This window comes from Macaca thibetana, chromosome X, assembly GCF_024542745.1.
Source record: "Macaca thibetana thibetana isolate TM-01 chromosome X, ASM2454274v1, whole genome shotgun sequence".
NCBI classification, from domain to species: Eukaryota; Metazoa; Chordata; class Mammalia; order Primates; family Cercopithecidae; genus Macaca; species Macaca thibetana.
In genome coordinates this window covers 82,012,053-82,037,760 of record NC_065598.1, presented here as the reverse complement: position 1 = coordinate 82,037,760, position 25,708 = coordinate 82,012,053, and the positions used below count along the sequence as shown (strand labels likewise).

The 25,708-nt window shown below is 35.8% G+C and overlaps 1 protein-coding gene across 3 annotated transcripts in view; it reads left to right on the top strand.

The window, feature by feature from the left end:
* The window catches only part of CHM (CHM Rab escort protein), a 190,924-nt gene that overhangs the window by 148,901 nt on the left and 16,315 nt on the right, over positions 1-25,708 (top strand). For all 3 annotated transcript variants that reach the window (XM_050776351.1, XM_050776352.1, XM_050776353.1), the window contains exons 10-13: positions 2,625-2,729; positions 3,104-3,167; positions 9,464-9,560; positions 24,717-24,815. In XM_050776351.1, the coding sequence (XP_050632308.1) occupies positions 2,625-2,729; positions 3,104-3,167; positions 9,464-9,560; positions 24,717-24,815 (365 nt within the window). The remainder of the gene's footprint in view (positions 1-2,624; positions 2,730-3,103; positions 3,168-9,463; positions 9,561-24,716; positions 24,816-25,708) is intronic.

Genomic DNA, 25,708 nt, shown 5'->3' with positions numbered 1-25,708 from the left:
TTTATCTGTACCAATAGCCCTTGACTTTTCTTCACCTAGCACAACATAAAAGATACAACAGTAACAGTGACACGCTTGACAGTGATTCTTTCTTGGGATTTGGGAGCTTATCAGAATCTCCAGGGGTACTTTATAATTTAAAAAAGTCCCCCAGGTGTGATTCTGATTTGCTTCCTTCTCCTCCTTCTCCTCTGAGAATCACCGTTTCATTAGAAGCCTCAGCATAAATAGGCACATGTGTTAGTATCTTTTCCTGGTATGGTTGAGCTCCCTAACTCCCACACCCCCATTCTTGCCTTTTGAGTGATCTCCATTAGTTCTTTCTAATATAACTTTTGAAACAAATGTCTGTCAACAAAGGTATGGCTACCACCAAAACAACCTTGTTCATGTTTAGAAGCCTACAAAGCTTGAGGGCCAGGTTTAATAATGCAGTTTAAATGGGAACCCTTTGTAAAGACTTACACTCAGGTCTGAGATTTATATTAACACTGACCCCCTCCCCCAGTTTTATTTTAACATTTTATGATGAACATTTTCAAACTTATACTGACATGGAAGGAATTTCGAGAGAACACCTGTATATCCACCTCCCGGATTCTATAATTAACGTTTTAATAAACTTGTTTAGTCACATATCTACCCAAATATTAACCCCTCTATCCTTGTATCGATTCACCTTTTTACTGCATTTTACTGTAAATTGCAGATGTCAGTTAAATTTCCCCTAAATACTTCAGCTTACATTTTATTAACTGGAGCTCAATATTTGTTTAGTGTTTTTCTTTTGATGTAAATTTACATACAGTGAAGTGTCCAAATCTTCAGTGCTCTTAACTGAGTTTTAACAAATGATAAATCTGTATAACGTAAGCCCCTATCAAGATACAGAAATTGAACACCCCCTTTTTTCTGCCCAGTTATTTCCTCTTGACTTTACATAGTCTCTGAATTAAAGGTAAGAAAAAGGCTTGTCAGTGCTTACAGGACAAATAGAGATTGATGTTTAATGACAGCAGATTTCTCTTCTCAGTTGCCTGAAGTACTTTGTGTTTCAAATGGTATATGAGTGTTTTAAAATAGAAGACTGAGTGAATTACTTATATTTTCAGTTTTTAAAACATTATTTTGGAAAATATCAGATGTAAATACTTCAGATGTATTTTGTTAAGTATTTTATAAGGCAAGAGCTGTAGTTCAATGAAATATGAGGAGGTATGTATAGAAACTGAAGTGTAGAAGAGAAAGAAGGTGGAGATGAGATGGAAAAAATCATGTAAATATTACTGTAATATAACAAACGTTATATTTAAAGGTGGTTAATTGGTTAAAATGTCTATTAATGTACATGTGACATCATTAGACATCATAGTCTATCCTTACAGCAGTGGGATGCCATTTATTCAAAAATACCAGCATATCATAAGCTGCCTTTAGGAAATGCAGATTAAATTCCTCTCACTACTGGTCTTGAGTGTTGGTCATTTTATTTTTAATGCCTTTATTCCTGGAAAATATCACTTATATGGCTTATTTTTAGAGTCATTGAACAGATTTTAACTTATACCAGTATATTTCACAGTATGCTTTCGGAATTAATTTGCTTACATTTTATGAGGGACAACACATAAGTTCATTTCTAATAAAATAATTCTATTCCCCAAAGGAGAAGCTGTGACACAAATAAATTGATATTTCCATAATCAAAAGATATAGCAAACACACAGTCATTTGCATATAGTTCCTGAAATATTGCATGCTGGCTTTGTCAGTGCTGGTAAGTCCATTTCAAGGATGTTGCCCTTAGTCCATTAGTTTGGATAATGAGCCCTATAAAGTACATTTATAACTTGTGGCACTGCAAGGAGATGGATTCTAATTTTCATCCTTTTATCTAGACACATTGAAAGAAGGTCAATGGAGGGTTCTATATGATTCATTGTCCCAACACATATCAGATGACAGAGACCTGATAATGTCCATGCATAAGTGTTTTCCTTATTTGGAAACAGCACTTCAAAGAAATCTTTCTGTGATCATCCTTTGAAGTAAAGTGGAAACAGATATTAAAAGAAGCTCTATCACATTTTTCTGTTTCAAACATTATCCAACACGTGATCATATAGCTATTCTTGGACAAAAGAGAAACAACGTTTAACAGAAAAATAAAAGCCCTGTAAAAGGCCTTTACAGGCTGTGAATGGTATAACAAGGTATTTAATCAATTTTTCTCTCTTTCTTTTCTTAGAACTGTGAAGGGGGATGGGGAGAAAGCCTGTTTTCTAAACAAAGGAAATGCTTCTATGTTCCTAAATATTAGGAAACTTCCGGTTACTATAATTCTTATCCTGACTTTATTCTTATTAATGGCATTCAAAATACATGTTTAAGTTGTATTCCATGTTCATTTTGTACTTCAAAAGCCCTCAAAACAGCAACAAGAATATATATTCTGTCATTTAGTGTCAGTTTTGTGTCAGAAAACGTGGAATTGTAGGCAAGTTTTAAATCTTGTCGTCACAAGAAATTCATTTTAGATTCAAAATTGGTAGCTGATTATGTTGTTTTTCTCAATTATTTAATTATTAATATGAACTTTTATGGTATGCTTATCTTCTTTATAGATGTAAAGCAATTATAGATCAGTTTGGTCAGAGAATTATCTCTGAGCATTTCCTCGTGGAGGACAGTTACTTTTCTGAGAACATGTGCTCACGTGTGCAATACAGGTAAGGCCCCCTCCACCCATTAGCAAGTGAAGGTAATTTTACTGACATTTCTGTATAATTCTGTTCTTCAGGTAACTTACAAATAAATGCCAAACCAAAGATATATTCAATATCTTACTTGTTTTACAGGGTCTGGTATTAGGGGAGCCTAGCATAATTTCAACTCCTTTACTTCAGCTGGGGTTTGTCTGTAGGTCAGGCATTCTTCTTTCATGAGCCAAGAAAAGATTAAAGCCGAACTTGACTTGGTTTGGGGAGGTGACACTTTTATCCTGACTTAAATCTTTGAAACGTGCCTTCTGGTGGTTATATAACTATAAACGGAACTTATCCATGGAATCAGAATTACTGCTTCACTGTTTTATGCATTACAGGCAGATCTCCAGGGCAGTGCTGATTACAGATAGATCTGTCCTAAAAACAGATTCAGATCAACAGGTAAATTCAGTCCTATATATTTTTAATAAAAGTTGTATATATGAAGATGTTTCGGTATATATATACATGGTGAACTAATCACTGCAGTCAAGCTAATTAACATATCTCTTTACATAGTTACCTTTCTTGTGGTGAGAACACTTAAGATCTACTTTCAGCAAATTTTAAATATACAATACCATATTATTAACTGTAGTCTTGTGCTGTACATTAGATCTCTAAAAGTTATTCTTTTTGTGTAACTGAAAGTTTGTACCCTTTGACCAACGGCTCCCCATTTTGCCTAACTCCTGGCAAGCACCGTTTTATTCTCTGCTTCTATGACTTTGAAGTTTTTTGTATTTCACATATAAATGCAATAATGCAGTATTTTCCTTTTTGTTTCTGGCTCATTTCACTTAGCATAATATCCTCCATGTTCATCTATGTTCTTGAAAATGGTAGGGCTTTCTTCTTTAAAGATTGAATAACATTCCATTGTTTACACGTACACACACCCCATTTTTTAAAAACCCATTCTTCCATTGATGGACACTTAGGTTGTTTCCAAATCTTGGCTGCAACGAATACTGCTGCATTGAACATGGGAGTGCAGACATTTCTTTGAGATACTGATGGATGTATATCTAGAAGCTGGATTGGTGGATCATAGGATAATTCTATTTTTAATTTTTTTGTAGAACCTCCATACTGTTTTCCATAATGTTTGTATAGATTTGCATTCCAACCAACAGCATACAAGGGTCTGCTTTTTTCTACATCCTCGTCAACACTTGTTGTCTCTTGTCTTGTTGATAATAGCCATCCTGAAAGGTGTGAGATGATACCTCATTGAGTCCTGTGCTTTCTAATAACATTGTTACTAATTTAATCTACGTAGTAATATGTATAAATCAATATTGGCAAAATACAGCATATTAAGCTATATGTACTAAAGTTTGAATATCCCTTCTCCTAAATGCTTGGGGTCAGAAGTGCTTGGATTTTAGGGTTTTTTTGGGGGGTTTTAGAACATTTTGGATTTCAGATTTTTGGATTAGGGATACTCGTAGTATTTTTTAAATGTGTTTTTAAAAAATACACGCTGGCAATAATGTAATGGCATTGGTTTCTTAAGGATTTCCATCCAATGGAACAAATAGTTGCATCTTATATAATAGATTTATTTTAGGAAAATCAGACTAAATACTAGATTTTGACAATTATTTCTGGGAAGTTGAAAATACATTGTTATGGGAAGAAAAAGAGAATCCCCAGATAATACATTTAAAAATCTGGGAGGAAAAGATAGTAGCCAACCCTATGGCAATGATTGTAAGTCCACTGTTAGGCCTGGTGTGAATGAATTTCCACACATATCCCCAGTTATGGTGTTTCCTTACTACCATTATTCATTTTGGTACTCTCTTCTTTCTCCTTACCCCCAGTTCCATAGAGGAATGGCATTATGCCTCTAATTTTTCCTCAGTCAGACCTCTTAAATTCCAGGGTACCCAGTTCTCCTTCTGACCATATTTTATAGTTACTGATAAAATCACCTTACTCAGTAGATGTGCTAAAAGTAGGCTCCTATAGTTCCTTAAGTTGAAAGCTGCTTCTTATATAAAAGAAGTGTGTAAGTGGATAAAGTCAATTCATTTGTCCCAATTTTTATTGGTAATAAATGAACATTATATACAAAAAAGTCCCCCAAATATACTTGTTACATGTGTAAGTATAAATATTTTCATTAAGCCATTCAGCAAACAATGAGTGCCTTTTACCTTCCAGCCAGTGTTGCTGCGTTCTAAGGAGACAATGGTCACTATGATAGCATCTCTGCTCTCAAATAGCTTACAGTCTGGAGAATACGGATACTGATAAGTATTAACTGTAATTCAGTGTGACAAGTGTGAGCATGGGCGTGTAGAAGAAATAGTATAGCAGCTATTATATTACTTACTCCACTCTCCTACAATTACTGGTTTATTATCTGTATCTCCCAGTAAGCTATGAGGTTTGTGAGTGGATCAAAGAGTGCCAGGGAGGCAGAAGAGTGAAGAGAGCAAATAGAGATAACTCTTGGAGGAAGCTAAGCTGTGAAGAGAGTAAGAGAGAGGAACTGGTCTTTGAAGAGGGACGTGGAGATGAAGAGGGTGTTTCTTTACTTTAAAAGATTAGTGTATATATTTCAGCTGATGGGATGAAGCCAGTAGAGAGGGAGAGGTTGAAGATACCGAAGTAAGGAGGAGGATAATTGATGGATCAAGGTTCAGGCAAAGGCTGGGGAGGCTAAAATTCAGAGAACAGGCAGAAATGTTGCCCTTGGATGGAATGGGAGACACGTTGAAACCAGAGGGTTAATACATTTGTAGATTTGGGAATTCCCATCTTATGGGTTACATTTATTCTTTAAATTATAAACAAAGTGAGGCCATCTTTTGAGAGTGGGGTGTGCAAATGTGGATAGGTGGAAGCTCAAGGAAAGATATAAAATAATCATCATAAGGAGTCGGAGAGTGTACTGTCTCATGGTCAAATTGCTGAGCAATGTTAATGGCCCAGTTGAGTCTGAAGATCATGGATCTATAGTGGCATTAATCTGCCCCTATCCTTCCAACTCTTTCATTCTCTTACCTCCCCCCGCTCCCCAATCTGTTGAGATGTACAATTCCTCATTCCCTCTTGTTTCTTTTCAGTTTATCTCCCTTCTGCCCTTTTCCTTTTCCCTATGCTAGACCCCATAGTAAATCTTCTGAATTGCTCTTTGTCTGACACTCCCAGTACCCATGTTGTCATATCCTTCCACTACACCCACAGAGGAAGATCCCATCCCTGAGTCAGGCTATAATCTTCACCTGGATCACTGATGGCTGCTTAAGAAAACCGTACAACCAGACAGACTAACCATGCCACAGATGCAAGGGTGCCAGCGTTATTCAGCTGGACCTTCAGCACACATCACCAGTCAGTTCTTCCACTGGCCTGACATCTCCCTTTCCCTTTTCCCTCAGTGCCTAATGCAGGTCTTCATGATTTTACCCACCCTGCTTATCCCTTGCTCCTCTCACCCCGCTGCCCCTCCCCCGACCTTGCTTCACTGAAAATAGTGAGGCTATCCACCACGCACAGTAGTCTTTGACTTCCTGTCCCACCACCACGTGTGTACTTTAACTCACGAATGAATCAGGAGGCTCCCCTCCTTGTTCAAAGCCAGCCCCTTTGACAAGTGCCCTTGACACACACATACACACACACACACCCCCACACACCCCACCCTTTATTGCCTGCTCTCTCTCCTGTATCTTCAGCGTCTCCCCACTGTTGCTGGCACCATTTTGTTTTTGAACAGACATACACACACATACACACACACACACACATACACAAGCAAGCATTTTCTATTTCATATATGCTAATATATATATATACACACACACACACTAGCATTTTCTGTTCTAAAAATAAAAAAGGAACCACTCCCTTGATTCTGTCCCCATCTCTAGCTATCTTCCCTCTTATCAACATTTTCAAGACAGTGTCTATACTTGCTGCCACCAGTTCCTTACCTCCCATTCATTTCTATGACACTGCAACCTGGTTTCTATCCTCATATTTCTGCCACATTTTTTTTCTTGCTAAATTCATTAATAACTTCACAGAAGTCAGAGCTAGGGGATATTTTTTAGTTCTTGTCTACTGGGACTTTTGACAATGTTATTATTCCATTTCTCTTGAAAGTCTGTACTCTTGGCTTCCATGAAACTCTGCTCTTGTGGTTCCCCTCATGACTCTGTTTCCTCTCTACTTCGTTAGTGGGCTCTTGTTCCTTTACCCAGTCCTTAAATATCAGGGCTCCTCAGTGTTTTTCTCTCAGCCCACAGTTTGTCTTGCTGTAGGCATACTCACTAGATGACTCTGTGTAGTCTCATGATATCAATTCTGCATAAATCTTGGTGACAGACACTTCTATATCTCCCAGGAGTGTCTGGCCCACAAGCTTCCTGCTGGACGTCTGTCAAATGGAACACACTCAAAACTTAACTCACCATCTTCCCTCTGCAAATTGCTCCTCATCCAGTGTTCCCTACTTCTGGGAATAGTTCTGACATCCTTTCAATGGCAACTTCTTCCTTCCCTCTCTGACATCTCATCAACTTCACGTCCTTCAATGTACTTTCTAAAAGTTGCTTTGATCTGCCTTTTCTCACTGTTCCAGTTACGGGACTCATCATCTCTGACTCATAATTGGTCATTCTTCTCTCATCTTGTCTACTTCAAATCTGCCTTCTACATATCCTTCAGAGTGATCAGTCTAAAGTGTGTGTCCTGCTTGTCTTTCTTTGTTTCCTGTAGAGAGTTTTCTTCCTTCATCTTCTCCGCCCCCCCTTTTCTTTTTTTTTTTTTGAGTTGTACAGTATAGATAGAATGATGGGACTTAGAGGGAAGAATAGGTGTGGGTCCAGGTAAATTTTATGGTATTAGAGGGTTGAGGGAGTTCTTTTTTGATGGTTTTTTATCATCTCTATGAGGTTTAAGACAGTTAACTTCTCAGAGTTCAGGTGACGGAGGTACTGTAGTAGGAGGTTACTAATTGCATCTCAGTTAAAAAAAAAAAAAAGTGATAGTTGTAGAAATCAAAAGAAGTCCTTACATGTTATTGCACCCATTAAGATACTTTTCCAATTATGGTCATGTTTTTAGTTATACTCATTTAACTGTTGTTCAACATTCAATGTCTTAGTGGCTACTATCTCTTTAATGCCAAAGTGCATTTCCTATCATGAACAAAGGGAGTTGAGAGGAACATGGAGAAATAAGTTTTTGAAACATTTTGAGGCCAGAAATGTACATAAAAGTAGGATAGTCATGGTTATCAAAATAATTTCTATTGTAAAATTTGTTTTAGGTGTTTCCTCTTTGGGCCATCACTGTGACATTCTCAGTCAAAATGTAGCATAGCACTTATAGGGCAAAGTGCAAATGCACTTTTCCCTTTTGATAAGTATTTTCTATGTGAGAGGATAAAATTTCCTGAGATTGAAGATTAGATTGAGGATTAGTATTGAAACTTTAGGATCTACAAAGAAACATTGACCTGGGCCGGGCGCAGTGGCTCATGTCTATAATCCCAGTACTTTGGGAAGCCAAGGTAGCTGGATTGCTTGAGGTCATGAGTTCGAGATCAGCCTGGCCAACATGGTGAAACCCCCATCTCTACAAAAAATACAAAAAAAAAAATATATATATATATATATATAGAGAGAGAGAGAGAGAGAGAGAGAGAGCCAGGTGTGGTAATGCATGCCTGTAATCCTAGCTACTTGGGAGGCTGAGGCACGAGAATCATTTGAATCCAGGAGGCGGGGGTTGCAGTGAGCCAAGATTGTACCACTGTACACCAGCCTGGGCAACAGAGTTGAGACTCCATCTCAAAAAAAAAAAAAAAGAAACATTGACCTGAAGATCATTTAAAGTTTTTAAATATAAAACCATCTAGCATATCATTAATGCCTAGGATAGTATACTACATATCAATAAATAGTACTTAAGAATAATTTTACATTTTACTTTTGATTCTGAATTCCTACTTTTATTAATGGAGTGTTTAAAAATTATTTGTTTTCAAATGTTTTGATATATATTTAGTTTGCTTGCTTCAATATGATTGGAATGGGTAACATCTTTAATTATTAGTGCTAGTTGCTGTTTTTAGCCATTATGAGTAATCAAGATTGATTTAATATGGTCTAATTTCAAACAGCAAAGTACACATATTTCAGAACTAAGAAGTCCTAATTGTATCCTTTGAAAATACAAATTGAATATCCCTTATCTGAAATGCTTGAAACCAGAAGTGTTTGGGATTTCAGATTTTTTCAGATTTTGGAGTGTGCCAGTTGAATGTCCCTAATTTGAAAATCTGAAATCCAACATGCTCCAATGAGCAACATGCTCCAATGAACATTTCCTTAGAGCATCATGTCGGCAGTAAATTTTGGATTTTGGAGTATTTTGGAATTTAGATAATGGTTACTCAACCTATAATAAGTTTATAGTAAGAAACCCATAGTAAGTAAGGATTAAATAAATATTAAATGTATTTAAAATAGTTGTTATCTATGAGAATTATGAAAAGATACATAAATATGTTTCAAATTCTGTTCCAAAATTAAATCCTTACAAGCCATATTTTTTTCAGACATCAAGAGATGTTTGAAAAAGATACTCAGTTTAGAAGTTAATAGCATTTTAATGTTAGAAGAATGAAAATGAGATCTAACAGCTGTGTCTGATACTTTATTTTTGCTTTTTAGATTTCCATTTTGACAGTGCCAGCAGAGGAACCAGGAATGTTTGCTGTTCGGGTCATTGAGTTATGTTCTTCAACGATGACATGCATGAAGGGCACCTGTAAGCATAGTGGAGTGGTTATTTGTATTTTGTGTTTGTTTAGGGGGTAAAGGGAGCAGCTATTACAGTTGTGAAGGTGCTATTTACAGAGATTTTCTCGCTTTTTTATTATTCACAGTTTTTGTTTATACAAAATATGGTTATAGAGTAAGTCATTTCATACCATCCCCTTACCTGTAAACATTTCAGTGGCTAAATCTTCACAGGCTTAATGTTTTAGTTCTCCAGTGAAGGAATTTTATGACTTTCAATTCTAACTTTTATTTAGCTTATTGGAAACCTGGTTGCATAACATTTTTTTTTTTACTGCTAATTGTTTTTTCTTTACTTTCTGTCTTAGTCCATGTGAGCTGCTATGAAAAAATACATTCGACTGGGTAACTTATAAACAATAGAAATTTATTGCTTACAATTGTAGAGGCTGGAAAGTCCAAAATCAAGGTGCCAGCCGATTCAGTGTCTGATGAGGACCTGTTCCTCATAAGTGACACCTTCTGTGTGTCCTCATATGGGCAAGGGAGTAAAAAAGCTTCCTTGAAGCCTTTTGTAAGAACACTAATCTCATTTATAAGGGCAGAGCTCTTGTGACCTAACCATCTTCCAAAGGCCCTACCTTTTAATACTTTTGCATTGTGGGCCTACTTGAGGTATTAAGAGGTAATACTTTTGCATTGCATATGTCAACATATGAATTGTGGGGAGACACATATATACAAACCATAGCACCTTGAATTCTAAATTCTAAATCCAATTACTGAACTTTTTTCATGTATAAATTTTCCATTTATTTTGTTTTTTTATGAGACTAAAGTTAAGGACTACTTTACCTGCTCTTTCACTTATATGTTTCAAAATTTTTGTTTCCAGCAGCATTAGATATCATGCATTCTACAACATATTTCTTGATATTTCAGTAAATAGGAGTCAATAAGTATACATTATACATCACTGTGCCTAGACCTAAGCTATGTACTATAAGTATTAGAAGCAGAAGGTGAGATGCCTGATTTGAAATGTTCGTAATTGTTCTTACTGCTCACCTAATGGAACAAGACAATTTATTTATTAACTGAGTACGACATATTGTGCTAGGCATTTCATGGTACGTAAAGATGAGTAAGATAACCCCTGACCATAGGGGATTCACAGTCTAGTTGAACAGATAAAACAAGCACAAAAGTAGCTGGAAGACGCAAAATATGAGAGGTACCAACAAACAGTGTACTCTGGGGATTCATAGGAGGGAGACATAATATCATTAAGTAGAAAAATAGTTTTTGATCCTGTAAACGTGTTGCTCAGATTGTTACGTGAATTCTGAGAAGCAAAAAGAACTAATATGGTTTTGCGTGGTCACAAGGAAAACTTTAGTGGGGAAATGTAGAGCTACTACTTAAAAATGGAAAGTCTGATGCCAGCAGAGAGGGTTAAGAAAACTTTTCAACATTGCTATAATCCTAAACTTCCTTTGGAAGAGTAGCTCAGAGGACCATTTCTCCTTTTATAGTGTATTAGTTGGTTTTCATGCTGTTAATAAAGACATACCCGAAATTTGGAAGGAAAAGAGGTTTAATTGGAATCACAGTTCCACATGGCTGGGGAGGTCTCAGAATCATGGCAGGAGGTGAAAGGCACTTCTTAACATGGCGGTGGCAAGAAAAAAATGAGGAAAAAACAAAAGCAGAAACCCCTGATAAACCCATCAGATCTCGTAAGACTTATTCACTCTCATGAGAATAGCATGAGAAAGACCAGCCCCCATGATTCATTTACCTCCCCCCGGGTCCCTCCCACAAGACGTGGGAATTCTGGGAGATAAATTCAAGTTGAGATTTCAGTGGGGACACAGCCAAACCATATCATTCCACCTCCGGCCCCTCCTAATCTCATGTCCTCATATTTCAAAAGCAATCATGCCTTCCCAAGAGTCCCCCAAAGTCTTATTTCAGCATTAACTCGAAAGTCCACAGTCCAAAGTCTCATCTGAAACAAGGCAAGTCCTATCTGCCAATGAGCCTGTAAAATCAAAAGCAAGTTAGTTAACTTCCTAGATACAATGGAGGTCTAGGTATTGGGTAAATACAGCCATTCCAAATAGGAGAAATTGGCCAAAACAAAGGGTTTACAGGCCCCATGCAAGTCCAAAATCCAGCAGGGCAGTCACATTTTAAAGCTCCAAAATGATCTCCTTTGACTCCAGGTCTCTCACATCCAGGTCACACTGATGCAAGAGGTAGGTTCCCTGGTCTTAGGCAGCTCTGCCCCTGTGGCTTTGCAGGGTATAGCCTGCCTCCTGGCTGCTTTCACAGGCTGGCATTGAGTGTCTGCAACTTTTCCTGATGCAACCAGTTGGTGGATCTGTCATCATTCTGGGATCTGGAGGACAGTGGCCCTCTTCTCACAGTTCCACTAGGCAGTGCCAGAATAGAGACTCTGTATGGGGGCTCCAACCCTACATTTCCCTTCCACAGTGCCTTAACAGAGGTTCTCCATGGGGGCGCCACCCCTCCAGCAGCCTTTTGCCTGGGCATCCAGGCATTTCCATACATCTTCTGAAATCGAGGTAGAGGTTCCCAAACCCCAGTTCTTGACTTCTATGCACCACAGGGTCAACACCACATGGAAGCTGCCAAGGCTTGGGGCTTGCACCCTCTGAAGCCACAGCCTGAGCTCTACGTTGGGCCCTTTCAGCCACTGCTGGAGTGACTGGGACACAGGATACCAAGTTCCTAGGCTGCACACAATATGCAGGGGGTGGCCCATGAAACCACTTTTTCCTCCTGGGCCTCTAGGCCTATGATGAGAGAGACTGCAGTGAAGGTCTCTGACGTGGCCTGGAGACATTTTCCTCATGGTCTTGGTGATTAACATTAGGTTCCTTGCTACTTATGCAAATTTCTGCAACAGGCTTGAATTTCTCTCCGAAAAATGTGTTTTTCTTTTCTACTTCATCGTCAAGCTGCAAATTTTGTGAACGTTTATGCTCTGTGTCCCTTTTAAAATGGAATGCTTTTAACAGCACCCAAGTCACCTTTTGAATGCTTTGCTGCTTAGAAATTTCTTCCACCAGATACCTTAAATAATCTCTCTCAAGTTCAAAGTTCCACAGATCTCTAGGGTAGGGCCAAAGTGCCACCAGTCTCTTTGCTAAAACATAACAAGAATCACCTTTACTCCAGTTCCCAACAAGTTCCTCAGCTCCATCTGAGACCACCTCAGCCTGGACCTTATTGTTCATATCACTATCAGCATTTTTATCAATGCCATTCAACAGGTCTCTAGGAGGTTCCAAACTTTCCCACATTTTCTTGTCCTTCTGAGCCCTCCAAATCATTCCATCCTCTGCCTGTTAACCAGTTCCAAAGTCACTTATACATTTTTGGGTATCTTTTCAACAATGCCCCACTCTACTGGGACCAATTTACTGTGTTGGTCTGTTTTCATGCTGCTGATAAAGACATACCTGAAACTGGGAAGAAAGAGGTTTAATTGGACTTACAGTTCTATAGGCTGAGGATGCTTCAGAATCATGGCAGGAGGCAAAAGGCACTTCTTACATGGCAGCAGCAAGAGAAAAATGAGGAAGAAGCAAAAGCAGAAACCCCTAATAAACCCATGAGATCTCATGAGACTTACTCACTATCATGAGAATAGCATGGAAAAGACCAGCCCCCGTGATTCAGTTACCTTCCACTGGGTCCTTCCCACAACACGTGGGAATTCTGGGAGATACAATTCAAGTTGAGATTTGGCTGTGGACACAGCCAAACCATATCATATAGTGATTTGTGCTACAGGAAAATCTTAACCATGACAGTTGTTATTTTCTATTATTACTTTAACTATTTTTCATGTCTTTTTATCTGTGTTAGCTTCTTAGATATAAAATAAAACTGCACCTGTTATGATTTTTGTAATTTGTATTTATTTTATGTTTGTGAATTTACTTTTTCAAATTTCCATTTTTAGTTTAGATTCACGGAGTATATGCACAGATTTATTACAAGGGTATATCACATGATGCTGAGGTTTGGTCTTCTGTTTATCCTGTCACTCAGATAGTGAACATAGTACCCAATAGAAGTTTTTCAGCCATTTCTTCCCTCTCTTCCTCCTTTTGGAGTCTTCAGTGTCTGTTGTTCCCATCTTTATGTCCATGTGTACCCCAGATTTAGCTCCCACTTATAAGTGAGTTCATGTAATATTTGGATTTCTATTTCTGTGTTAATTCACTTAGGATAATGGCCTCCAGCTGCAGCTGCATCCATGTTGCTGCAAATGACATGATTTTGTTTGTTTTTTATGACTGCATAGTATCCCATGCTGTATATGTACCGCATTTTTTTAATCCAGTCCACTGTTGATTGGCAGCTAGGTTCCATGTCTTTGCTCGTGAATAGTGCTGTGATGAACATGGGAGTGCATTTTTTTTTCTTTGTGAAATGCTTTATTTTCTTTTGGTTATATACCCAGCAGTGGGATTGCTTGGTTGAATGGTAGCTCTGTTCTAAGTTTTTAGAGAAATCTCCAAACTGCTTTCCACAGTGGCTGAACTAATTCACATTCCTGCCAACAGTGTATAAGCATTCCCTTTTCTCTGCAGCCTGGACAGCATCTGGTATTTTTTGAATTATTAATAATAGCCATTCTGACTAGGGTGAGATGGTGTCTCTTTGTAGTTTGATTTGCATTTCTCTGATTAGTGATGTTGAGCATTTTTTCATATGTTTGTTGGCCACTTATATCTCTTCTTTTGAGAAGCGTCTGTTCAAATCCGTTGCGTACTTTTTAATGGGATGGTTTTATTCTTGTTGATTTAAGTTTTTTATAGATTTTGGATATAAGTTGTTTGTTGGATGCATAGTTTTTGAATATTCTCTCCCATTCTATAGTTTATTTGTTTACTCTTTTGATAGTTTCTTTTGTTGTGTACACGCTTTTTAGTTTAATTAGGTCCCATTTGTCAATTTTTGTTTTTGTTGCAATTGCTTTTGAGGACTTGGTCATAAATTGTAAATAGCCTTCATAAATTGTTTTGTAAATTATTTTTCCGTTTGTCATATTTTAATATCCCCAGTCTAATAATTCATGTTCACTGTTGATAATTTGGAAGATACAAAAAAGAAAAGTTACTATAATTCCTCTACCAAGTAATGATAAATACCCTTGGTGTATGATTCTTTGTCCTTTTTTCTTTGTATGGGCATGCGCATGTATTTTCATAAAATGCAGTATTGTTTTATGTACTGTTTTATAATATGTTTTTTAATAAATGTAGTACGAAAATGTTTTTGCATGTCTGTGATAGCATTTTCAGTTATTTTGGTTATGCCATTTAAACTGAAGTGAGACCTCAGTTTTTTCAGTGGTGCTTGGCAGGAGTAGAGGAATTATTGTCCCAAAGTTTTCTGTCTTGCTAAGATACTCTTTCCTGGTCTTTTGCTAGAGAGTGTAGGTTTTTGTTGGGGCTTTTAAAATCTGAGTCCATTGGTGTTTCCAGTTGTCAGTTTCTATGGCTCTCACTTGGAGATATATGGTACAAAAGAAAACCCAGGGGACTCTGCCATTTTGCTCTTTTGGTCTCAAGTTCTCTAACCGGTCTGCTTTCTTCGTTCCAGTTTTCAGAGTCTTGCTATGTTGGTTTTATATATTATGTCCAAGATTTTTAGCTGTACTCAGGAAAAACCAGGATAATCTCCTTTATTCTTTCTGGATGTGGAAGTCTCAAAGTGCCCCCAAAGTTATACCGACTTACACATCCAATGGCAGTTTGTAAACAAACATGTCTGTCTTCTTCAAAGCTTCAAGAGCACTGAGTGTTATCTTATCAAAACTCCTTTGCCAGTTTGAAAATTGAAATATTGTGTTTAAACTTGCATTTAATAACTCATAAAGTTATGAGTTATGAGCTGTACTTCGGCCCCTTTTAGCCATGACTAGAGCAGCTGGGATGCAGGGCACCACATCCTTAGACTTCACACAGCAGGGGGTCCCTGGACCTGGCCCATGAAGCCATTTTTTTCCTCTTAGGCCTCCAGGCATGTGATGGGAGGGGCTGCTGCCAAGGTCTCTGACATGGCCTAGAGACATTTTCACCATTGTCTTGGTGATTAACATTTGACTCCTCATTACATATACCAATTTCTACAACCAGCTTGAATTTCTCCTCAGGAAACAGGTTTTTCTTTTCAATCTCATTGTCAGGCTGCAAATTTTCCAAACTTTTATGCACTGTTTCCCTTTCAAAACTGGATGCCTTTAACAGCACCCATGTCACCTCTTGAATGCTTCACTGCTTAGAAATTTCTTCCACCAGACACCCTAAATCATCTCCCTTAAGTTCAGAGTTCCACAGATCTGTAGAGCAGGAGCAAAATGCTGCCAGTCTCTGCTAAAATATAACAAGAGTCACCTTTACTCCAGTTCCCAACAAGTTCCTCAGCTCCATCTGAGACCACCTCAGCCTGGATTTCATTGTCCATATAATTATCAGTGTTTTGGTCAAAGCCATTAAACAACTATCTGTGGAGTTCCAAACTTTCCCACATTTTCCTGTCTTCTTCTAAACCCACGTCTCCCTGTTACCCAGTTCCAAAGTTGCTTCCACATGTTCAGGTATATTCTCAGTAGCGCCTCACTCTAATGGTACCAGTTTACTGTATGAGTTCATTTTCGTGCTGCTGATAAAGATACCGGAAACCGGGCCATTTACCAAAGAAAGGGGTTTATAATGGACTTACGGTTCCACGTGGCTGGGGAAACCTCACAGTCATGGTGGGAGTCAAGGAGGGGCAAGTCACGTGTTACATGGATGGCAGCAGGCAAAGAGAGAGAGCTTGTGCAGGAAAACTCCCCCTTATAAAACCATCAGATCTCTTGAGACTTATTCACTATAACGAGAACAGCATAGGAAAGAGCTGTCTCCATGATTCAGTTACCTCCCACTGGTTCCCTCCCACAACATGTGGGAATTCAAGATGAGATTTGGGTGGGGACACAGCTGAACCATACCACCATAGCTTAATCAGTTTATCAGTACAAAACTAGACAAATGGACTGGGTTTGGTTTTTTAGTCTTAATAGTAAGGCTTACACCAGGAAGGTTGGCTGAGAGAGTTAAGTTTCAATTTATTATTTATACTATGCCTTGTTCCCAATAAAAAGAGAAGTTAATGTTCATTTAAAAATCTTGTATGCATTCTTTTTACAATAACATTCATTACTGGAGTAGTGCTATAATAGAGTTAATGTTTAATGTGTAATATATAACAAGACTTAAGAAATACACTGAGATAGAAACTGATATTTTTATCATTCACTTGCTCTTATTAAAGCTTAGATTCTTTTTTTTCTCCTTCTTTTTTAATGCTTTTTGCCTGTTCATAGACATTCAAGAACAATTTGTAACTTGGACGTTAAAGGTCTTTAATGGTGTATTTTCCTGCTGCTGCCCTAATTGAGAGTCATTGACGTCACAGATAGTTGCAAGTTGTTCTGTTCTCAGTCTGTCTTCTGAAACAACTAGCCTTATAATCTCATAGAAGGCTTTAAACCACCTTTTTCTTTTCTATTGGTTTCTTTCTGTTTCAAGTCAGAAAAAAAGAAAAGAAGCAAATATACCCTGTGTTTATTTTATGTATCCAAACCTGTTTGTAACTCATTTATTTTTCTCTTTTTAAGCTCCCCAACTATGAGCAAATTATTTAGTTTAGAATGTTACACAGTCATTTCTCTTTCCTAACTACTTTTACTTTCAAATCTCTTTTAAGGGTTTTGACTTTCCTATACCTTTTGAATAAAGCATCTCCTGAGCACAATGGAACATGTTTTAAAATTCACATAATTGTTTCTTTACAGAATAATTTAGAAACATAATTTCATTATTTTCCAGGTCAAGCTCCAAAAACTGAAAATGCTAAATATGCTTATTTGTGCCATAACATCTCACTTTTGGGGGGGAAGGATGTGTGGAATTTGACATTACTCAATTGGAAAGAAATGTATATTCAAAAGAATTTTTTCAATTAGAATTCTTGGTGGAAGACTTTTTACCATTCTATCTGAATGGTGTTATTTATATATGTTTACATTAGCTATGTGGTGGAATTCTCATATTTGTAGTAATTATGTTGTTGAAATGTTTGCGATCATCCATTGGATCATGGTTTTGTAGAAATCAAACAAAATAGTGTTTAAGAAGAATAAATTTTAAATGTAAATTTTATATTTTAAAAAAATCACTAACTTGAAATGGCTTTTGTTGTGACTTATTTTCTCTTCAAACGGTTACTTAAAATAAGTGGACAAACACATCTATACATTTAAACTTTGGTTCCATTGTATAAGTGGCAGACATGTAATCAGTATTGCTAAATGAGTGGAACCAAGTGCCTTCCTTGCCCTAAAACTTGATGCTGTAATAATGAAATCATGAAATAAACTTACTGTTCTTCCTGTCGGAAGAATCATTTGACAAATATTGGCAAGTACTGTAACTGATGTAGTTATACTTGAATAAATCAAATATAATCAAAATATAGACCAATGAGACTTTGTGACTTGTACCCATACCTCAAAGTTTATAAAATGAAATTTATAGAAAGTAAATGATGTAAACTTTGATGATTTAGAGTTTAGTTGTTTAACAAAGAATGTACTTTAAAGATATGTTATTCACGAGCAAATTAACTTAGACATACTTATTACAAAATTATGGCTTTTAGAGAAATTATGGGAATTCTTCAGTAAAAATTTAAGCCTTTTTGTAGTTTTAAACACTGGATTTCATTTATGTCTAATCTAGTATGTCCATTATTCATTAGCCATAACAATCTATATATGAAGATGTATTTTTCTTTGAAAAATATTACTGATTTTAAAGGTATTATTTTCCCCACATAAATCCAAGTAGATGAGGAAGTTTAAATTTGTCACAGGTACTCTACTCTTAACTATGAAGGTTTTATGTTGTCTTTAAGTACATATTAAGTATTCACTTGTTAACTAATTCTGATACTCATTTTATCTTTACTTCTCTTCAGTATCTACTACCCAAATTTATCCATTCTTAAATCAGCACAAGCTTTTACTTTCTTCCCATTGAGCACGGGGTAGAAATTTGCAAATTTTTAGTGTCGACTAATCAGGTTTGACTAATACTGTGGCACTTTATATTAAATATTATTTAATTATTGTCACTTTCAGTGGTGTATAATATATAAAACATTAAATCTTAATGTTTTAGATGTCATGTAATAAGGTAGAATGTATAATTCTCAGTGTTTTCAACTTCTCAGCCACTTTTGTCTTTATACAAGTCACACTTTTTACGCTTTTTATTTTTAATCCTGTGCTATGCAAATGCTATATTGTATGTAGTCTTAAGTGTGTGCTCAAGAATGTGCTTAAGACATAAAACTATCTCAGAGTTCACTTATACTTTTTATTCTCTTTAATGACTTTTCATAGATGTCACATTGCCTTAAATTTGGTTTGATTTAGAATTTGTAAAACCATAAGTATACCACTGAAGTTTACCTTTACAGATATGGAAATAGTATATATGAAAGGTTCTTGAAAGGCAAATAAATAGTTCACTAAACAAGGGAGATACATTTCATTAACACAATCCGTATAGTGGTGGAGAACATAGGCTGGGTTCAAATCCCAGTTTTTACTAACTACTTGACTAACCTTAGGCAAGTTACTTAATTTCTCTGTGCCTCAGCTTTCCTATCTGTGAAATAGGAATAATGATAGTATCTACCTCAGGACTGTTACTAGTATCAATGTTACTTAAGCCGATATATTGATAGACTGATAGGAAATCATGGTTACCCAGTAATGTAGGCATTTTTCTAAGCAACTTTGGGTTAGCCTCGTTTTTGCATCTGTTTTTAAAGTAGTAGAGTTACGTTTTGTAAAATCTAAAGTCCGCTTAAATTTTCCTCCCCTCAGCTAATTTGGTTCAGGTTACTGAGATTGTTAAATAACTGAAATGTATTTGTTTATTGTGTTTTTCAAAGCTAAACAAGCCATATTTTTTTTCACAGAGTTCATCTTTCAGGACATACCTAATATATTTATTTCTATTCATCTTATATCCTAAGTGAATTTAATATGAGATTTACTTTCTTTTAAAGTCATTTGTAAATGAACAAAACATTATCTTTGCAACCCTTCCATTTGACGTTCATTTTCATGTTCTTTGCAGTATTTACTCATACACTAGACATTTTGAATTTTTTTCATACATACTAATCAGGCAATAACAGCTGTTTTATTCTGGGATTTGATGTTACAGGATGTTATTTATCTGTGATATGATTATATATTTGTGAATATATAACGTGAAATATATATATGATATACATAATAACACAGAATTTCATGTAGATACTGGTTTATATACTTTTTCTGCTTTTGTGACCCTATTTTTAAAGTGCTATATACCTTTTATAAAAATGAGTTAGATACTGATTTAAAACAATTATCAGTGCCTTTTTCGTTTGCTTTTTGAAAATATGACATTTCAAATTATTATTATTAGTTTTGTCACAAGACAAAGATTTGATTTTATTATACGTAAACTAATTTTTCTTCCTGATCTTAAGGTGACGTTCTGGATTTTTTTTCTTAAATTCTACTGAGAAAGTATAAGTTGACTATAGACTTTTTCATAGTAGAATTTAAAAATTAAATTGTGTGTCATATGTCATCAAACTCATTTCCTTACTTGCTACCATAGAGAAAGTGTGTCTGAGCCTCTCTGTTTTATTGATACAGTCATATCCTCATTTGTGCTTTATTACATAAATTACATGTGGCCTTTATAGTTATATGAAAGATATGTTACCAGCCACATTGATCTCTATGTAAATTCATTACATATTTCTAGTTAGGTTGCACAACAAAGCCTACTTGCTGACTAGCCTATAAATAAAGATTCTTTAAATGCATTTGGAACAATTTTGCCTGCTTGTATAGAGTGAATGACTGCTATATGTGGTAACCTCAGAAGCTTGAGGAATAGATTTCCTGCCTTTTACAGCAAACATTTACTTAGGTTTTACATTCACATTTGTAATGCCATCCATTTTGATTTAAAATCTGTCATCATTGAAAGAATCGTAGCTGGTGAGTAAGGAATTACTTTCGTAAACTTGAGACTAGAAGAGGTCTTATAGATGGACTAATTGTACCCCTTCATTTTAATTACAAGGACACTGAAGCCAGAGAGAAGAACTGACTTGGCCAAGTAGATATAGAGAGCTGAAGTGAATACCAGACCCATGTAATCATCCTATACTATGTCACTCTGCTACTGTACATTGGACTTGTTGCTTTTAAATGTGCTCATTATTATACTTGTGCATATTCTGAGTAGAAATCCTACTTCTTATGTGTTTCAAAACAACTCGTAAGAGCGATCAGCATTCCAAAGGCAGTTTTGGAGAACTAAAAGTGTGTTGTTATTTCTAGTTTTGTGTTGAGTTACTTCTCACTTCTAAATTAAGACTTACTTTGCACTAAGATTTCTTTAATGCCAATACAAATCAAGTATATTGCCAAAAGAGGGATTGTGATAGGAAATACATGTTTTCATTAAGTCTTTGGCCATTTTTAGCTCATTAAGCCTTTAAGCAGTTGCTAAATGAAGTCAAAGGAGCATAATTTATAAAAAGATAGAGTTAGGATTTAAATTTTTTTTTGTTCAGTTACAATCTCACATGGTGCCTGTGGGAAATGTTTCCACTTGTATTGCATCTTCTACAATCTTAGCAATAGTTGTCAATTGGTACTAATGAAATGTAATACTTTTAGGAAAGCATTTGCCCTGCGTGATCTAACTGGTGGTCGTTGTTGGCCTGTATTGAGCAAGTTAATTATTTGGAGAAGAATTAAAGTCACAAAGATGCAAAGAAGAATTTTACATAATTGAATTTTAGTAGAAATGTGATAACATGTTCTACATGTTTGGTTTTGAGTTTACCTTATATCCTTAAGGTCTTCAGACTTTTTGCTCATTTATCCCTTGAACACTTTACAAGTTGACATACACGGCTTTTCATCAGAAGAGTCAAATAATTGCAAAGAATATAATTTCTAACATCATAAATATTGACTTATAGTAAAACTATAACATTACTCATTTAAATGTATTCAGTGGAATCTAAGTACCAGGGATCTTTGATATCCATCACCTATTTAAAAAATAAATGCAAATAGAATTGTTTTGAAACTTTCTAGGGCAATAAGCTCCTAATTATCTAAAATTTTCTTCTGGATTTAGTAATTAGTGCAATTATTATTTCTACAGAATTAATCTGTCTTAAATATATTACAGTTTTGGTAAATATTAAACAGAATAAGTAAAATTTGTTGAAATGTGTCACTGAATGAAGTAGGAGAGGTGGAGCTGAGCATCTGTATGAGAACCCCCTTATAGGTGATATAACTTGTGAAAAGTCCTCTTGTATCCTCACACACATCCCTGTTTGAATGCTGCTGACTTAAGTGACTGACTGTGCCTTCTGCAGGATAGAATCACATAATATAATTTAGTGACTAAGGGCAGACACTCTGCAGGCAGACCATATGGGCTTCAATTCCAGCTCTGTGTCCCAATTCTTCCTTGTGCTAATTGCATGACTTTAGGAAATCTGTGTAACCCCCCATCCCTCTGTTGTCTCATCTGTAAAATGAGAATAACAGTTTGCTGTTGCACAGGTAAAGTGAAATAATACTTGTAACATGCTATATATGCTCGTAATATGCTATAATACTTGTAACATAATAGTGTCTGACACATGCATGTTAGTTGTTCAGTCAACTCTAGATATTCTTTTAAATGTATTTTGAGAATTTTATAGATATATCTTAATGTGTTTATAAGCATTTCTCAGACAGATTTAAATAATTTGAGATTACCAATTGGTACTTCCCTTTCCTCTTTCCTGGTAAATCAGATAATTTCCCACATTTTATACAAGAAACTAATCAGAATTTCCCCATGAATATGTACACATAGATCTATTGGTATAGGAATGCATATCTATTTAAGCACAAGAATACTTAATGTTTGTCCGTGACAGTGAGACAAATTATAATTAACAAACATTTATTGAATACCCACTTTAAGTAAAAGTTGTATTTAACAAAAAGGAGAAAAATCAACTCTAAAGCTTGCCCCTGCAAAGGACTTACAAGATATATTAAGATTAATAAACAAATGTTGGGAATCATTGAATTTTACAAATAGCACAATCAGCAATCTCTGATTTGAAGAGAACCAAAATGAATTCAGTGATCTATACTAGAAGGTGACCTAGGTAGCAGGAAAAGTAGGAAGGATAGGGGAAAAAATAGTTATTCATACCTTAAATTCGTATTAATAGATCAATTAACAATGTAGCCTCTAAGCAAAGTCAAGGTATAGGGATTCGAATTCAGCTTATTAATGTCTTTGTAAGAATTGTTATAAAACTCATTAATCATGAGATGATAATCTTACACTTCACTACTAGACATTTTTCCTAGCATAACCTGAACTCTCTGTTATGTTGGTAAGAAATATAATGATATATTAAGTGTATCTCTTTAAAATATATGTCCTGTTTAACAGAACCAATAGTTTAGCCATTAAGATATTTTTCAAAATATACTTATTTATATCCAGGTTCATCTGCTTTTTCCCTAATAAACATAAACAAACAAAAAACTGGAAAATTGAGAACTTTGGCATGAGCATTTGTATTTCATGAGATTTTGAAATAAGAGACAGGATAGGTTCTCTCATATGGATTGCTGACCTTCGTAATTGCATACCCTGTTTAATTCAGTAATTATGTAGGAGGATTAAGTCTTATCCCCACTAATGCTATACAGCATTTGAAAAAAGTTAACCAAAATAATTTTTGTTATGATGCTCATTATATCTTTGGAAATAATTAGTACTATACATCCTACAGTATCCCAGAACCAATGAGAATCATTGTTAAATTCATGTAAAAATAATGCTTAAATAAGGTAGACCTATTATTAGGCCTTGAGTAATTCAGGAACCATCCTAAAATATCACTTCCTTTGGTGGGCCTGGGAGGGAAAAAGCTACAAAATTTGATTTTAGTTCCATGGTTATTAGAGTCCCTCAATTTATGCTTAGATATATTTTAGAATAGTTGAATATGGAATGAATTTTGATAATGTGAATTTTATTCTGATGTTGGCTTTCATGATAAAATTTGAACTGTCTTCCTGGAGTTTAAAAAAAAAATTCTACTAGTCTGAAACTCTTGGAAAAGAAGTGGGTGTATCTTTCTCCCCCTACTAATATAGTGGGAGGAGAAATTTCTCAGTACTTACTGTTCTCTAATATATTCTTTCTGCTATTATTGTATCTCATCCCAAATAACAGGACCATAAGAACTTCTTTCATTTGGAGATCCCCTTACTCCTTTATTGCAAAACACAGAACTGTATTCTTTCTTCACCTTTTGTGCATAGGCCTGTAGGAGTTTTAACGGAGTTAGGCTACAATATTTTACTTCCGTGAAGGGCCTTTTTTGTACATGATTTTCTCTAACATAAACATTCTGCAGGTTTCAGGCCCCATAACTCTGTAAACGCAAAAGGAAAGTAATTTGAAATTCCTGAAAATATTATAGACTGTTTTAACCTATGCCGTTTTATGTGCTTTCAAGTATATGTGATTGTAACTAAATCAGCAGTGTTCTCCCAAAAGGTTTTTAGAGAACCCTGTAATTCATAGATGATGTGTTGTTAACTTATCAGCAAACATGTATAAATGGATTTTTCTGTCTGCAGTGTATGAAGTGTGTTCTCTTAGGTAAATACATACCTCACTTTCAGCCTTTCTTTACCCAGTTAATCTTTAGGAATGTCGTAAGTTATAACAAGCTCTTTTCTGTGAATAAATGATGTCTAAGATTTTCTACTCTGTTTTATCAAATTAACATCAACTGGTTCTTCTTGGGTACTTGTTGGGTACTTCTTTTAGCTGTTAGTTAACATATGTTGTAACTACCATGACTTGCTCAGCTCTCTATTATCCATAATACCAGCTTCATGCCTTAAGTATGAGTAAAATAGATTTGTGATGAGAAGGAACTCAAACTTTTTTTTTTTTTTAAACAGATTTGGTTCATTTGACTTGCACATCTTCTAAAACAGCAAGAGAAGATTTAGAACCAGTTGTGCAGAAGTTGTTTATTCCATATACTGAAATGGAGATAGGTAAGAAAAATAATTGACTCATGATGGAAGGGTAATGTAACCATCATAATCTTCTTAGATATATCATGAAAGTTTCTGCAACCTAAACTGAAATGTGATGTATTTAACAACAATTCACATGTTTTGGTAAGATGGTTAAGCATAGTGTCTGCCTAAACATGTAGGAAAATGTTCACTCTACAATGTTAAAGGAAATATATGCATCATACACACAAAAAAAAGCATAATTAAGCACAAAAATATACATTTATATTTATAGTTACACAGAAAAAGGATTGTTAGAAAATTTTGGTGGGATTATGGGCCATTTTCCTTATAATTTTCTTTATTTTACAAGTGTTGTACAGAAAGCATATATTCCTTTTTCAGAAAAATGTATCTTCCTTTAAGGAAAAAAGATCCAAGTAATAGATTAAAATATTAATTGGCAGATGTAGAAATCCTTTCCTATCTAATAGTCTTTTTTTTTTTTTTTTCCTTTTGAGACAGAGTCTCACTCTGTCGCCCAGGTTGGAGTGCAGTGGCGTGATCTTGGCTCACTGCAGCCTCCACCTCCCAGGTTCAAGCAATTCTCCTGCCTCAGCCTCCTGAGTAGCTGGGACTACAGGCGAGTGCCACCACACCCAGATGATTTTTGTATTTGTAGTAGAGACGGGTTTTCCCATGTTGGCCAGGGTGGTCTGGAACTCCTGACCTCAGGTGATCCGCCCACCTCGGCCTCCCAAAGTTGTGGAATTACAGGCGTGAGCCACTGCATCCGGCCTCTAATAGTCTTTTAATACGTAATGTACTAGTGATTTAATAAATATTTAACTCCCAAAAGTGTATATGCTACTTATTCATAGGGGAAACACATTTTAAAATTTTCCCCCTATATAATAGGGTAGCACTTG